Here is an 18,285-nt window from a genome sequence, read left to right on the forward strand (position 1 = left end):
GTGTGTGTGTGTGTGTGTGTGTGTGTGTGTGTGTGTGTGTGTGTGTGTGTGACCCTTGCTTAGACGTTACATGATGATTGTAAATGATCCTCATTGTCGTACAAGTGAGGTTGTTTCAAGTCTTCGTTGAAAACCTGTCTGGCCATGGGGAAATATTACCTTGCTTGGCAATAGGTGAGGGTTGGCATTAAGAAGGGCATCCAACCATAAAGCTACCTCAATGTTTTGTTTGACTCATGCAAGCTTGGACATTAAATGGCAATTTTATGTGTATGTGTGTATTTATTTATTTCATATCTTGATAGGGTCATTATACCAGTTGAGTAATCGATTATTTGATTAATCCTTAGGTCAATCGACCAGTTAAGTCCATCACTCCTTTCGTTGCCATTTGTGACCTCATCAATGACCTGCCCTCTTTACTCCGGGTCTGTCTGTCTGTCACCTCTTAAACACCAAATACAAAAACAGTGCACAAACAACTTTTTTGTTTTAAGTATGTGTGTATACACCCATGTAGTTAGTGCATAGTTGTACTGGAGCATCTGTAGGTTTGTGTGTGTGTATATATACATAATTTTGTCTTTTAGCGACAACAGTTACAGTTTGATACAAAACTAAAAAAAAATCTATTTATTATAGATTGTGTGGAGAGAGGAAACCTATGTACTTAGTGTGTTCTATTGCACAGCTATATTTACTGCAGGCTATTATTAATACTCTATACATAATGCATTTGACCTATTTCCACACACACACACACACACACACACATATACATACATACATACATACATACATATATATATATTATATGCACCAGCTGGCGTCGGCTTCACTTTTTTTTTTTTTTCTTTTCTTTGTTACTATCAATGCAAGTAGGTAATTCTCCTTTGATTATCTGTTGATGATTTCTTTGTTCCATAATTTTCTGCATCCTTGATTGTTTGGTTCCAAGAAAGACAAGGTATATTATTCTGCAGCTAGTCTGGTTTTAGCATTTTAGATATTTGGTCTAAGAGACTGATTAATCCCTTTGTTAGCATATTTCTATTGAAATACACAACCTTTGTAAATTAACGAAGAATTTTAATGGAATAACTTTTGTCCTTATTAAGTTGGTGTTTGGAACTTAAATTCTGAAATTTTGATGAATTGTTTTCATTTAGATATCTTCAGCCCTTTTGTTACCGTATTTCTGTTGGAATATACTGCTTTTGTTTCAATTTTGAAAATAATCCAGATTTTAGAAACTTATCTGCCATTATTGAATGGTTCCGTAGCACAAAATTTTGATGGAAGACTTTACTTTAGAATAATTTTAACCCTTTAGCATTCAGATTTCTTTGTCAGATGTAATGCTTATCTATTCACATTGTTTTCAATTGGCCATGCATTATCTTCTAGCTTTCAATGATGTGATTCTTCTATTTGTTTCAGTCATTTGACTGCAGCCATGCTGGAGCACTGCCTTTATATTTTAAAAATGATATTGTAAGGGATGTGAGAGGCCAGATCTGGTCAATTTTCACATGAAACAGGTAGAATATTTGGACCAGATGTGGCCAATTTAAATTCTAAATGGTTAAAGGAGGATTTTTTCTTTTTTTTATCATAGAACCAGGAGCAGTCTGAGGAAAAGTTAAGACTGGGAATTTATATTGTAGAACCAAAAGTGATTTCAAGCAGATTGCTATTAAAAGGGTTAAATATACTTTTCTCAATGCTGTTTTAAACTCAGATTAGTCTTAATCAATCTGACCAATGATCTAAGGCAGGGGTTTTCAAACTTTTTGACTTGCGGACCCCTTTGTATTTCAGGCTTTACCTTAGGGACCCCCTTATAAACACTTATGAAATTTATACATAAATATTTGCTTAAAATAACATATATTTTTACATTTATTTATTTAACAGTATTTAACAAATAGGTTTATTGTCAATTAAAAGATTTTGATTAAAAAACATATATAAAATCAAATTGCCCATAAAAAGTATTTGCTGTCCACGGACCCCCTGTCTTGTCCTTGCGGATCACAGTTTGAAAACCCCTGATCTAAGGCATTCCAGCCGTGACCACTCCTTAGTTTTGTTACAGTATTTACCTAGGACTACTTTATTCAGTGATTTTTTTTTTTTTTTTTAAGGTTTATCTCTACAGATTTTCTATAGAAATTTAGCCAGCATCTGAATATGTTTAATGTTAATAATGCAATCAAAGATGGGAAAATAGATAATGGGTGTATATACATATTTCAAGAGTTATTGCTCTTTCATCAGCACCACAAACTCATTGTTTAAATAGTTACTAGATATAGCAGTATAACATTATTGGATATACCAATTTTACATATTAAACACATTCCTGACAGCTGGTACATACATATTAATTACTTGTAGGGGACACTGTGTTTTGTTATGCAGCCATAATATGCTACATAGTGTATTAAACGCTTTATAAGACAACACTATGCCTTACCACATTAGGAACAAATTAAATTTGTAAACTGAGGTTCCACTGTGTGTATGTGATTATAATCGTGGAGAAATCGTAATTTTTAATCCAACAGTAACATTTCCCCTTTTTACTTGTTTTTTTTTTTTTTTTTTTTTTACAGTCTTTGGTTGTTGACCCTTAGTGTTACTTGGCTTAGCAGTGGCACCTATGTTAGATTTGAATTTGTTCCCTATGAACATCCATAAACTCGATACTACTAATCACAAATCTTTGTCAGAAATTGAAGTATTCAAACATATTGATTATAGCATCTAAGAGAAAATTATTTTGTTACTCCCTTATATTTATTAATTCTAGTTTCATAGGTAGGCATTGAAATATTTCTCCCTCTATGATGGGATTCTACACAGTTTCACTCACATGGTATTTATCAGCCTGGAGCTATATTAGAAGTCAGTTGCCCAAGGTGCTATGCAGAAGGACTAGGTCCAAAACCAGACAAATTTTTTCCTATTTCACATTTCTATTTCTATACAGTTGTAATATCTTTATGACTAATGAGGGGTTTTTTTTTTAAAATTTTTCAGGGCAACCATCTTGAGCGAAGTTCAGTCAAGTTCAGCTTCTAAGTTATCCAACATTAAATCAGTCCTTGTAATTGGTTTGTATCCTTTATTATATTTACTGTCAGAATTGAAACTCTGTTACATGCTATTTTATATAAGAATCTATTATTAGTTTGTCTGATGATGACCAAGGACATCACATGGGAGAAAATAACCAGGCATGGTGTGTCCAGCTGTGGCCAATTGGTCCAATGCACGCTTGGAAGGTTCTGGTCTTAAAGGAATTTGTTTTCTTTGCGCCTCTGCAATCTTTTCCTGTGTCGGTTAGGAGAGGTATTAAGGCTGGCTGCCAAGGTGTACCAAGCAATTGTATTGCCTAAGCTACTATAACAGCCTGCAAGACTTCAATGATCTACGAATGCCACACCAAAAAAAAAAAAAAAAAGCCAAAGAATCTAAAGAAGTATTAAATACAAATATTAATTATAATTTCAACATTGTTGTGTTGGTTAATAAAGCAGCAGATATTTGTATTAATAGTGTAATGTTGAATTTATTCTGGTTAGAAAAAAAAAAATTTAAAGATCATCTTCATCACTTTTCCATGCTGGCATGGGTTGAATGGAGTTTATTAAGACAGATTTTCTATAACCAGATGCCATTCCTGTCACCAGTGCTCACTTGTTTCTAAAAAACATATTTCTTCATGGCCAGGCATGTTTGTGCAGAGTATTGGAATAAGTGACACTGCTTGTATGATGGTGACACTGACAATTATCAAAACCATCACATAATGTCTAGACAAGGAGACGCAAACACACATACACACATATACCAAAATCATTTAATGTCTGTTTTCCATGCTGGCATAGGTTGGGCAGTTTAACAAGAGCTGGTAAGGTCAGGAGCCACACCAGGTTCCATAGTCTATTCTGGCATGGTTTCTACAGCTGGATGCCCTTCCTAATGCCAACTACTTTAGAGTGTACTCTGGGTACTTTTTACATAGCACCAACATTGACAGGTTCACTAAGTCCCTTGTGAGACAAGAACCCCTCAACTGGAAATGGGGGAGTATTATTGAGTGCCAGTTGAACTCTTTAAGGTAGAGAGGGGACAGATATCTTGCTGTAGAGTAGATACATAGATACCCCAGTTGGAAACATATATTTGATGGGCTTCTTTTCAGTGTCTGCCTTCCAAATCCACTTATAGGACTTTAGTCAGCTGGGGCTCAGGGTTAGTGGAAGACGTTGCTCTAATGTATTCACATGGTGGGAGTGAACCAAAAACCATGTAGTTAGGAAGCAGACTTCTTAACCATGCAGCCATGCCTGCGCCTATAGATGAAGGCCTAAAAATGCTTGTTTCTAAGCAACACTTATTAAAATCTAACAGAAAAACAAATGTAAAAGAAAGTGCACAAAAATGCTTTATCTTAGGAGTGTTTGTTAAACCGGTTTGCTTGGCATTTTGGCATTCTTCCATATATAGAGCATACAGTATTGAAGTAGGTGAGCTTTCTTATGTTGTTGAGAGTATAAACTGGTGGTAATATTTTATTATCGAAATAGATCTGCTCTTAAAGACTTATCTGGCCCAAAGTTAAAGCAATCCCTCTTTTCTCTGCCATTCAGTTTATTAGTTCTTCCAATTCTAACTTTATATATGACAATAGATAAGCATTTATATTTGAAACCTGTGGTTTGTGTCTGAGGAAAGTGCTGGAGAAGTAAAGCTTTCTTTCTAGTTCTTTTTTTTCTTTTTCTGTCTAGTAACCTCATTCTTTGTGTACTATTTGTTGTTATTTTGGTGAATCCTCTCCTGGTGCCATGATTTTATGAATATATATAGAGGCACCAACATGACTGTGTGCTTAAGTTTGCTCCCCAACCATTAGATTTTGGGTTTAATCCCACTGCGTGGCACTGTGGGCAAATGTCTTCTCCTGCATCTGTGAGTCAAGCAAAACCCTTTCTGAATGGATTTGATAGATGGAAACTGAAAGAAGCCCATCGTGGAAGAGAGAGTATGTTTGTCTCCTTGTCCTGACACATGATAGTTGTAAATAAGTGTCACTGTCTTACAGGCTGTATGATTCATTTCCAGTATTCTGAGAAAATGGGTATAGGTTGGTGACAGGAAGGGTATCCGGCCGTAGAAAATATGCGTCAACAAATTCCATCTGACTCTTGTCAGCATAGAAACAATGGATGTTAAAACGATATCTTTTGGCTACAATTGAACTGAGACATGAGATAGTCTCAAAAAACTTAGGCTAGACCGAACCATTCTAGGTTCCAACCTTTCGTAAGAACAATATATATATTGATTTATGTAGATCACATGTCTTTTATACATAATTTCATCATTGTTTTAACATCCACTTCTCCATGCTTGGATGGGTAAAACAGAATTCTTTGAGGTAGAATTTCTACATAATTTATAGCATTGCCACAAGGACATATTTGGGAAAAGGCTGTAGTTGAGAGATCTACCTTGTATTTATTTTATCAATTCTGCAAGAATGAAAAGCAAAGTTGAATTTGGAGAAGGATTTGAACTTGGAATGTAACCAAATACTTTAGTTGATTAAGGAATCGATCACAGTATATTGTGGATAGAAGTAACATAAGATCAATAATGTGGGAATCAGTACTACTTTTACAGTATTAACTCCTTGCTAATTTGTATATGGAATCTAACTTCACAAAATATGTTTTTCTTAATATATCTGAAAATAAATGGGGTTAGAACCATGAAAATTTGGGAAAATGGCAGTAAAATGGTGATATTTGGGTGTGGTTTGTCAAAATTAGGATTTCATCTGTATATTTAATGCTTTTTTTTTTATCTTTCAGGTGACACAGAATCTGGTAAAACCACATTAATTGCAAAATTGCAAGGCAATGAGGACCCTAAAAAAGGTGCTGGTTTGGAATATTACCATATTGATGTCAAAGATGAATACAGAGATGGTAATGTCTTGGTTGTTTTATTTGTTTCAATTTTATGAAATTAATATTTTCTTGTGCAGTCTTTTGTTCCAAGTTAATTTCTAATTAAAACACAGACTGTATTAAATGTCATTAATTAAAACAAACTATTGCACCGGACTTCTGTGACTGTTATGGCAGGATTTTTACAGCTGGATACCCTTCCTAACACCAACCACCCAGCAGATTGGACTTAGTGCTTTTTATGTGGCACAAGCACAGGTGGGTTTTTAGTCTTGGAAGAGATATGTGAATGCTGATTATTTAAATATCATTTGGGAATCACGGGGCAGGTGTCGTCAATCACCTTCTTCATTGTAGTTGTGTGTCCACCTCCCGGTCACTTTGACCTACTTGGTCCCTCCGAGGGTGCTCTCCATCGAGGGTCCAAGGCAGCCGATACATTCACTGTAAAAAAAATTAGTATGCTCAGATCTTTGATGTTCATCAATAAAGTTGGTGTATTTCAACAGAAATATGGTCATGGAAGAGATAAGTTGAATCTGTAAGCTAACCTTGGCTGTAGTTGCTATTTTCATTTATTTGTTTATGCTATTACACTTCAGGAAGGCATGAACATCTCAACTTGTAAGCATTTATGAAGTCCTAGAAATAGCTCTAAATGTCATCAGTGATATCTTGTTTTCAGGTGGCCCCACAATGAAGCAACAGCACTCGTTTGACAGAAAAACAAAGTGACATTGTTATAAGTATTATATGCATGCATAATTTAAATCTAGAAGATATATTTCTTTGTAACATGAACAAGTTTCACGTAAAAGAATCTAACTTATCTGGGTAATTTGTATTGATGGAAATATGAAGAAATAAACAGTTGTTTGTTTATGGTCGGCAAAAATATAAATCTATTTAATCATCATCATTTAACATCCGTTGTCCATGCTGGCATGGGTTGGACGGTTTGACTGGGCTGGCACACTGGAAGGCTGCACCAGACTCGTCTGATTTGGCATGGTTTTCTACAGCTGGATGCCCTTCCTAATGCCAACCACTCAGAGAGTGTAATGGATGCTTTTGTGTGCCACAGGCATGACACTGGGGTGCATTTATGTGCTAATTTGCGTGACACCAGTATCTGTCTCGACTGCGATTTTGCTCAGCTTGATGGGTCTTTTTCTCAAGCATGACATAATGCCAAAGGTCTTGGTCATTGCCTCCGTGAGGCCTAATGCTCAAAGGTATTCTTTATGTGCCAGCATGGGTGCACTTGGCTTGACGGGCCCTCTCAAGCACAGCCCATCACCAAAGGTCTCGGTCACTAGTCATTGCTTCTGTGAGGCCTAAAGTTCAAAGATTTTCATCACCTTGTCCCATGTCTTCTTGGGTCTACCTCTACCACAGGTTCCCTCCACAGTTAGAGGAGTGATGGAGAGAGGCAATAAAAGCAGGGTTATAACAAGAGCCAGTTATAAGATAATGGGGGGAAAGAGGTACTAATGAAAGCTAAAGATTTACTGGTAAGAGAGAACGAGATAGAACAAGTGGTGGCTAGCTGTAGAAATGGTCGCTGAGATGACGGTGACAGTAAAAGTGTGACCTTAGATGGGGACAGGTGGTAGGCAGCATAGACTTGTATATTTGCTGGTAAGAGGAAGTGGATGGGTATTCATATAAATGTTTGATGCTAAGATTCTGTGGAAATTGGTGGTTTTGGTGTAGGGAATAGAGATGAGAGGGTATTGAATAGGTAAGAGGGGCAGAAGATGGAGACAGAACTCTTCTGTTACCATATTTTTATTGAAATACACTGCTTTCATTTCAATTAATTTTGAAAATAATGAATTCAATAAATATTAAGCTGGTATTTAGAACAGACTGTTGCCATGCTCCAGCATGACCACAGTCTAATGGCCAAAAACAAGTGAAAAAGAGTGAAACTTTGAAAATTTTTAATTCAGATGACTTTAGCAGAAGTTATCAAATAATGTGGGGGTAATCTCAAGCAGGTTTATATAAAAAATGTTGTTCAAACTGGACTAGAGGCTCAGATGTGTGTATATAGAGACCCCCCCCTTCAGTCACGAATGACCATGGGTTTGCACCTAGAAAGTTCCCCTCCAAGGCACAAGCCCGGGCAAGGTTGTTTATGGAGGACCAGCAGTCACATGCATACCAGACTCATCTCTCCACGCCACCGATGTTATCCAAGGGAAAGGCAAAGGTCAATACAGCTTGGCACCAGTAATGTTGCAATTATTTCCTACGGCTGAGTGAACTGGAGCAACGTGAAATAAAGTGTTTTGCTCAAGAACACAACACAGCTTGGTCTGGGAATTGAACTCACTACCTCATGATTGTGAGCCTGATGCTCTAGCCATTGAGCCATGCACCTTCACGTGTGTGTGTCTATCCCACCTTCCATCACAACCTCCATTCTGATGTAGTCATCTTTTATAACCCAGACAAATAGGTTCTAAACACTGGGGTACATATGGCATTAACAAAAATTTTAATATCCCTATTTTTGATCTGACATAAATGTTAAGTTGAAGATCTCAATGTTTGTTTCCTGGACTGGATAATACAAACAATGTGTCCTTCAGCAAGGCATTTCATTTCACATTATTCTGGTTCATTCAGATGAAATTTGTACCAGCCCAATGGTGGTGTAGCGTTCCCTTCGTTCAGCTGTTGCGTCCTGACTGTTCTGTTGGGTGAAGGGCAGGAATGCCATGTGTGTCCCCGTCTACTTGCAACAACACAGGCACTTGGAAACAAAAACATCATCATTTAACATTTTTCCATGGGTTAAACATAATTTGACCAGAGCTGTACCAGGTTCCAGCCTGATTTGGATTAGTTCCTATGGATGAATACCCTCCCTAACACCGGACACTTTACAGAGTGTGCCAGGTGCTCCTTATGTGGCACCAGCACTGGTGCTTGTTACATATTTACCAAGTCCTCTTCAATTCCAAGTGATGGTTGTAGAAATGGTTTCATGATGACATTCTTGGTTTCAGATAAGTAGTGATTTATCAAGTAATTGCAGTTCAGAAAGAATACCCCTAATTTTTGTGTACTGATTTTCATTTTGTTCTTTTGTCTTCAGATCAAACGCGTCTTGGTGCCTGGATCCTTGATGGGGACACCCAGCACATAAATTTACTGAGATATGCTCTCACGGAAGGAAACTTCGCTCATACCTTAGTACTGTTGGTTGTATCAATGGCTCAGCCATGGAATATCATGGACTCGTTACAAAAATGGATTACAATACTTAGACAGCATATTGAAAAACTAAAGATTCCAAAGGATACTCGACACAAATATGAACAAAGTTGTAAGTAGTGATGGTCACTTTCACTTTATTCTTTTGAATTTTATGCAGTCTATCATCTTTCTATATCCAGGTGTGGCTGTCAGGCTTTAGAAGTTTGCTTTCTAACTTAATGGTATTTTGGCCAGCCTAAATTTTGTGAATGGATTTGGTAGATGGAAACTGAGTGAAGCCCCTTTGTGTGTCTCCTTGTCTTGACATTGTATGATAGTTGTAAATGCATGTCCTTCATTTTCAAACATCATCATCATCGTTTAGCGTCCCCCTTCCATGCATGCAGGGGTAGAACCCTTCTATTATCAACTACTTTACAGTTGGTGCATTTTGTCAGCCAACCATTTCTAAAGAGATTATGTTCATGACAAGATTAAAGGGGCTTCTATACCCCATGTTATTTGTTCTAATTCACCAACCACCTTACAGACTGTACAGAATGGGTATTTTTTTTTTCTCTCATTGCATCAACATCAGGGTTACCTTGTACTTCATATAATATGTCTTTACAGGTTGCAGTATTAACATGCATTAAGCTGTTGCACACATAATTTTTTTATCTTTATATTTGTTTTAAAGTGGTTTAGGAACTGTTAGGACCTTTCCTACTATAATGATCCTTCAATATTTATGCTTCACCATATTCCTCTCTCACCCGTTCTTCATTTCTAACCATTACTCACTCTACTATACACTCTTGTAACCACTACCCACCCACACTTACTGTTCTACCCCATTAACAAATGCTTGGACTTCGGCTGTTTTTTTTTTTTTTTTTGACACCATTAGCAATACAAACTAATTTTTCTCACAAGAAGATATTTAGAAACTACCTATGTCGGTGCCATATAGAAAGTACCATTGACTCGTAGAAAACACATGTACCAGTGCTGAATGCATCCTGTTATATACAGTAACCCCCTGCCATATTGCAGTTTATTATTTAAGCTTACGTCGATTCCTCCATGGTGTTGTTTTGCGTTTGCAATAAAATGAATATATACAAATTATAAAAATAATTAAAAAAAAAATGCAATGCTGTTTCTACTTTGTAGATTGTTACCTATCGTGGGGGGCTTTGGAACATAACACCCATGATAGTCGAGGGATTACTGTATACTGTAAAATAGTTGGTGTTAGGCAAGGGCTTCTAACCATAGAAACCATGCTAAATCAGATGGGAACCTAGTGCAGCTCCCTAGCTTGCCAGTTCCGGTCAAACTGTCCAATCCATGCCAGCATGGAAAACATGCTCAATGATGATGATGATGATGATTTTAAACAAATTATAAATTCACTGAATACTAAAATAGCCTTTCTGTAATGCATTGAGAAATATTTTTGGTAAAAATGATTATTTAATAATAAATTTAAAATGAAAAAGTGAAGTTAAAAAAACAATTTTTCCAAGTTTGTCTGTGGTGGAAAGTAGGATTTTAGCCATGTGCTAAAACAAAGAATCCCTTTGAACATAGAACATGATCTGCGGTTCAATATGTTATCCTGCTATGCCTGTCCTTCCCATTAAGAAACAAAAAAAATCACGCATTAAAGGTATTTGTATTTATTGTTGACTGAAGACATTTACCAAGTATTTGCTTGCATTCTATAATCGCTAATTTGGTTTGTTTTTTTTATATTCATATTTTTTTCCATGCTAGCATGGGTTAGATAATTGTAGTATTAACCCTTTCATTACCAACCCGGCTGAAACCGGCTCTGGCTCTGAGTACAAATGTCTTGTTTTCATAAGTTCTGAATTAAATTCTTCCACCAAACTTTAGTCACAATTTATGTTCCTAACTCTAGCTTAATGATAACTAAGTTATTTTACTAAATTCTTTTGTTATATTTAAAATTGATTGAAAGAAACACAGAGCATCTCAAAATAAATGCAGTAACGAAAGGGTTAAGGCATTGTTTTACAGCCAGATGCTTTTCTTGTCACTAATCCTTATCTGTTTTACTGAAAAAAAAAAGAAAAAAAAGATATTTCTCATTTTACACATCTTCAAAAGTTCAGTTTCCATCTACCCAGATCACTTACCATGCTTTGTCAGCCTGGGACTGGAATAGACTCATCCAAAATGTTCTGTAGTGGAACTGAGCTTAAAACCATGCGTAGCAAAAGAAAACTACCAGCCCCTATTTGTAAAAACCTTATTCTCTAAGTTGTATGATAATCCCTTCCATCACAGAATTAAAGCTTTTTAATTTTTTTTTTCCCCCTTTTATATAATTCTTTTGTAATAAGAAGAACTTGACAGATCTGTAAATGAAGAGATTTGCATGTGTGTCTCTGCATGACAAAGCATACAATTTTGTGAAACTAATTAAATGAAGGATCATTTACAAAGAATCTCTCTTTTTTATGGTTTAGTTAGGTCAAGCTTTGGAGAACTGAGACTTGTAGGATTGACTTGGTTTATATTAAATCCTTGGAAACACGAAAACATGGGTGGGAAAGAACTCCCAGAGTTTGAGGTGATTAGTGTGAAGTCTTAGTGATAGAAGACAGATGGGAGAGGAGTGTTGTGTAGGGCTTTCAGGGGAATGGAGGTTATTGTAGTAGTGATAGAATAAGCAGACAGGCCATTTGTGTTGGATGTTGCTGTGTATTGGTGAAGGAGTCTTTAGCAATTCCTTGGAAGACTTTTCAGATGCTGTCTAGGATGACTGTATGTGTAGCAGTATTCTAGATGCCCAGTGTGTAGTAGTCCTGGCATCATTTAAGGTACCTGAGTGTGTGTGTGGTGACACCATTCCAGATTTGGTAACAGTATTTTGTTGGGGTCCTTATTTGTTCATTATTTTCTGATCCTGAAAATGCCCAGTATTACATACTTTATTTAACCCTTCAGCATTTAAAGTGGCCTTATCCAGCCAAATTATTCTCCCTGTTTTATGTTCAAACTGGCCAAATCTGACCTCTTGAACCTACCCTGCAACGTCATTCTTAAAGTCATCAATATCTCAGAGCTACAAGATAATCCATGATTAATTCAAAACAATGAATAAATAAGCATTACACTCGACAGAGTAATCTAAATCCTAAATGATTAACTCTTATTAGTATTATCTCTGTTATGGACCTTATTTCACTCCTGTTTCTGCCCAATCCACTAGAAGCAATATATTTTGTCTTTGATCGTAATCTCTTACCATGTGTTTGATCTGAAAAGGTGTAAATTTCCTAGTTTCTTCTTCTCTCCATTATCTCATTTTGTAATTGCTTTTTTGTGAAATTACCTCTAATTTAGTCTTAGGTGATAAAAAAAAAATACCCACTTAATGACAGGTGTGTTGGAATTTAGAAAATAATGTCCCATTGGTAATGAAAAGCAATGTTGAGATATTTCACGTTGATTTAGAATAGAAACAGGCGCAGTCATTTAGAATCTACTTTGTAGGTTGAAACAGATTTATTTCATTACTATGTCCTGTATTTTACTAATTGTTCTGTTAATTGCTGCCAAAGTCTATCATTTGTCTTTCACAATTCCTGCTGCTGCTCTCACCAATCAATATAAATTTTACTGCTTTTGTTTTGTTATTAAACTTGTATTTCATTTGTTTGTTTCCACCTCTTTTGCAAACAGTATTTTATAACTTATTTATTTAAAACTTCTGTCATGAAATAATACTCCCCCACATGAAATACTAAACAAATATATAATATCGGATCAAGAAATTGATATTTGCCAGTGTCCTGGCCACATAACCACTAGTGAAGTACTAAAACAGTACCAACTGGTAATATTGATATTGCAGATGATGATTTTTTTTTCAGTGGTCTTCAACCGGGGGCGATTATCTGTCCACTAATGTTTGATGCATTAAGTCAGTGGTTCTCAACCATTTCGTTGATCCTATGAACCCCCATGGTTCCAGTTTTACTTGGATGAACCCTTATAACCATTTGATGCTTAGAAAATCTTATTTTCATAATTAAATATTCTTAGGAATTGTACTAAACAAAAAAAAAATTAATTTATGAGCAATAAATTAGTTCTACAATGTGCAAAATATTTTAACAAAATCTTTTGTGGACCTGAATTAGATGGATTGGACTGGAATGTTCTTTCTTGAAGCATTTATTTATCCTTTGGTGGATGCAGATTATAGATTTAGCTACTTCATTTCTTTCCCTGTTTTTCCCCATCTTTTTTTTTTGCTTTGCCACCCAATCCTCCTCCTCATCATCATTTAATGTCCATATAGTGTACATGCTGTGAAGTATGTGTGCACAAGCAGCATACTGGGATCACAAGGCAGGTTTGGCAGTGAATAAAAGATTTTAAATGTGGCAGATGTAGAGGAGTAGTGAGCAAAGCAGCAGTGAAATGTATTGTTTTCAATACTTGGAAGGATTTACTGGCGTAATTGATAGCTTCTGTTACCTAGGTAACTTCATCAGTAGTAGATGAGGGTGCTGTGAAAATATAGTAGCCAGAATGAAGAAAATTCAGGGAGCTGTTAGCTTTGCAAGCAGCTAGGGGATTCTCTCTTCAAGCAAAGGGCAGATTGTTTGTTGCTTGTGCGTGGAGTGCAGTCACTGCATGGTGGTAGAACATATGCACTGAGTGCAGGTGTGTAAAGGTTGAAGTGAAATGAAGCAAGTATTGTGTGTGTGTGAATGACATGGCAGAGATAAAGTGGGTATCGGAGGAAAAGATAGCTTCAACTGAACACGCTACATGACCTCAAACCTGATAGAATTTGATTGTTATACATGTCATCATAAACCCATGCCGATCAAGGGAATTGAAACCTTATCAAGTCTCATATTGTCTCAGTTAATTTAAATTGTTGTTAGTTTAAATGTTTATTGTCAACTGTTGAAACAACTGACTTAACTGTAGTAAAATTTGAGCTGGTTAATTTGAAGCTAAATTTAGAAGTGAAATTTCAATTTCTGTCACAACACAATTTACTTAAAACTGCTTGCTTCCTCTTTCTCTTGGTGTTTGCAAAGTCGGTGAAACTAAGCAGCTTGTCTGAGTCATTGCTGTGGACAGATCAATGATTATAGTTATCTCTTTCCTGTGTTATGTCAATACCTCACCCAGCATACATGGCAACAGACGGTCACTGTTTCTTCTGAAATGGCCAGTTTAAATCTATTTTCTCAGTTTGCCATAGATTTTATTACTGGCTTTCTTCTTTTACATATTTTTACTTTTTTTTTCTTTTTTGGGTGGTGTCTCATTTGCTATTATAAAAAACTTTTTGTTTATTATTACTGAATAATTACTTTTATTTTTTAACTTATTGTACTGGCCATGCTGGGGCCATGAAAGGGTTTGTGATCAAGTCAACTCCAGTATTTTTAAAGTCTGATTGTATTGATCTTATTTTGTCAAACCACTAAGTGCAGAATCATAAACCAACCAATACCAGTTATCTACTGGTGAAACATCCATGCATAAACAGTCGTTCACATAGTTTTTTGACTACCAAATCAACCAACAAGGCATTTGTCAACCAGGAGCTATAGTAGATATTGGCCCAAAGTGCCCCACAGTGGGGTCTGAATCTGAACTTGTGTTGTGGCAGATTGAACTAAGCACATGCATGCTTGCGCATACACAGGATATTATTAGGAAACATCTTCAGATTCTCAATGCATTAACCTTTTCGTTACTGTATTTCTTTTGAGATGCTCTGTTTCTTTCAATTACTTTGGCACATGAAAAACAACATTCGGGCGTGGTCATTGCCAGTGCCACTGGACTGGCTCCCGTGCAGGTAGCACATAAAAAAAACCTTTTGAGCGTGGTCATTGCCAGAACCACCTGTGGCTTAATGAATACGAGCATTACACTCTTTTAAGGAATAATGGCACCTTGTTTCTGTCCAGTTTGAGATGAATAACGAATAAGATGTTGAAATTTTGAGATTTCAATGATATGATTCTATATCTTTAGAATGACATTGCAGAGCAGGTGTAAGAGGCCATATCTTGACAGTTTGAACATAAAACGGGTAGAATATCTGGGCCATATATGGCCTGTTTAAATGCTAAAGGGTTAAACACACCAACACCAATTGTCAAGCAGTGTTGCGACACACACACACACACACGATAGGCTTCTTTCAGTTTCTGCCAACCAAATCCACTCACAAGGCTTTGGTCAGCCCAAGACTCTAGTAGAAGATACTTGTTGAACCTGGAACCATATGGTTGGGAAGCTAACTTCTTACCACACAGCCACAATTTTCTAAGACCTAATTTCTTTTCTTATTAAATTCCAATATTCCATTCTCTTTGATTCTATAGATGAGTGGTTCTCATTTATGTCTGCTGACAAGTGTCTAACAGTAGTTGCTTTCATTGTTCTCTTAAATACCAGACTGTAAATACCCTTAGGGTATTTTTTCCAGAGAGGATTGAATAAAATGTCTTGAATCTGTTCTGAGTTCAAATCCCAAAGAGGTCAGCTTGGCCTTTCGTTGTTTTGGGGATCAATAAACAAACCACTAGTCCTGTACTGGGGTCAGTTCATCCTCATCTCTCCTATTAGTATTTCAAGGGTCCAGACTTGTCTCATAGTGCCACCCTGATTCAACTGGAGAATTAAGGGTACGTGTTTCTATGGAACACTTGACTACAGTAATCTCTCGCCATATCGCAGTGCCCCTATCATGGCTTATTATTTGAGCTTACGTCGATTCCTTTGTGGTGGCATTTTGCATTTATAATTAGATATACACAAATTATAAAACTATTAAAAACAAATACACAGTGCTGTTTCTACTTTGGATTATCGTCTATCGCAAGGGGTTTTGGAACATAACACCTGCGATAGTTGGGGGTTTACTGTACTTAGACATTAATTTCACAATTAACAGTCCAGTTAATCTAACACCTGAATGTTCATTGTCGAGACCAACAAGTAGGGAGGTGCGAGGAAGAGACACTTCTACCAACTGGACATTCTGCACCACACCGTTTATATATTGTCTACCGATTCCATTAAGTTACATACCACTGTATTGTTAACCATTAAGCATTGAAATTATTCTGTCAAATGTAATGCTTATTCAATGAATATTGTCTTAGGATTCTGTGACTTCGTAATTTTCGAACGACATTGTAGGGTTGGTGCGAGAGGTCAGATCCTGCCAGTTTGAACATTAAAACAGGTAGAATATCTGAGTCACATATGGCCAGTTTAATTACTAAAAGGTTAAACATGACCCAGCTTTCAGATATTTTGGTCCAGTCTTTCCCACTTAAATATTTTCTAAAAGTTTCATTTTTGCCAGTCTGTAGATTGTTTAAAAAAAAAAAATACAACTTGGCATTGATACTAATTCCTACTCGGTATTTCAAGCACAAAATGGATATTGTCCCTAGTTCTAGGAGACAAACCTCTTGTTTTAACCCTTTTTCTACTACATTTCTGTTGCTGCCCTTGTTTCATAATTTTTAAAATGATGATGAATATAGTAAAATAACTTTACCATTATTAAAATGGTACTTGTAACTTAAAGGAACATGGAATCTTAATTGAAATCATCATCATCGTTTAACGTCCGTTTTCCCTGCTGGCATGGATTGGATGGTTTGAATGAGGTCTAGCAAGCCAGAGGGCTGCACCAGGCTCCATTCTGATCTGGCAAAATTTCTACAGCTGGATGCCCTTCTTAATGCTAACCACTCTGAGAGTGTAGTGAGTGCTTTCTACATGCCACCGGCACGGGAGCCAGTCAAGGGACACTGGTATCGACCACGTTTGGATGATGCATTTTACATACGACCGGAATGGGAAAAGTTTTTAGATAATTTTAAACACAATTTGTATCAGCAAACTAGAGGCAGTTTCTGGCAGGTTGGTATCAAAAAAGTGGCCTAAATTAAAATCTATCAATTTCTTGTTAATTTATGTTCCAAACACCAGCAACAGAGTATTTGAAAAGAAATATGGCAATAAAAGGTTAAATGCTATATTTATTCCTAAATTTGAAATTTTGGGAAATCTCTACAATACACTAAAAAAAGAAAGAGATCACACACACACACACACACACACACACACACACATATTAGTATCTGCATTCTTGTTTTATATTTTCTTGCCCCGTAGTAAATAATAAATGACCTATGTTCAGTGAACCAGTTGTTGCTGTTGATGTGGCAAGTTGTTTCTAGGTTTCATTGATTTTTGTGTTTGTTTATCCGCTGTGACCTTTTTAGTGAAAGGAACTACAGGTTGATTGAATGTTACAAAGGTAATAAACTCTAATTAATAATATTTTACTGTGTTTCTCTTCTTGAAACAATGCATGTTAATTACATTTGTTAAAAAATTTGATTTATGGTGAATTTGAAGGACAAATCATTAGAAAGACCAGTCCCTGGAAATTGGCCAATTTATTGATATATTTTTTTAATCAAGTGTGGCTGTGTAGTCAAGACATCTGCTTCCAACCATATGGTTTCAGGTTCAGTCTCGTTGCATGGCACCTTGGGCAAGTGTCTTTTACTATAATCTGGGTTAACCACAGACTTGTGAGTGGAAACTGAATGATTTGTGTGTTTGTGACTCCTTGTCTTGATGTTTGATAATGGTAAATGAGTGTCATTGTCATATAAATAGTGTCCCAATATTCTTCAAAGACCCGTCTGACCAAAAGGAAATATTACTTTACTTGGAAAGTGAGGCTTGGTGTCAGGACATTTGGCCCAAAGAAGATTTGCTTCAAACTCCATCTGACTCCTACAAGAACAGAAAAGTAGACATTAAAAGATAAAAAAAAAAGAAAAAAATACAACGTAATCCTAAGTACTGTTAGTGAAGAAAAAGAGACCAAGCTATAGAATCGTAAAATACGAAGGCCATTTGGTGGTTTAGTCCTAAAACAGTAACAGCAAACACCACCCATTGTTCATCTAGTGACTTTTTTTAATGACAAATGTAATTGTATATATATATATATATATATATATATATATATATATATATA

General features: G+C 36.1%; 1 protein-coding gene across 1 annotated transcript in view; it reads left to right on the forward strand.

Moving 5' to 3' along the window:
- Positions 1–18,285, forward strand: part of LOC106877363 (cytoplasmic dynein 1 light intermediate chain 2) — a 74,752-nt gene that overhangs the window by 28,729 nt on the left and 27,738 nt on the right. The window contains exons 2-4 of the mRNA XM_014926251.2: positions 3,046–3,119; positions 5,886–6,002; positions 9,094–9,324. Coding sequence (XP_014781737.1) covers positions 3,046–3,119; positions 5,886–6,002; positions 9,094–9,324 — 422 coding nt within the window. The remainder of the gene's footprint in view (positions 1–3,045; positions 3,120–5,885; positions 6,003–9,093; positions 9,325–18,285) is intronic.

Source organism: Octopus bimaculoides, chromosome 3, assembly GCF_001194135.2.
Source record: "Octopus bimaculoides isolate UCB-OBI-ISO-001 chromosome 3, ASM119413v2, whole genome shotgun sequence".
Taxonomy (NCBI): Eukaryota; Metazoa; Mollusca; class Cephalopoda; order Octopoda; family Octopodidae; genus Octopus; species Octopus bimaculoides.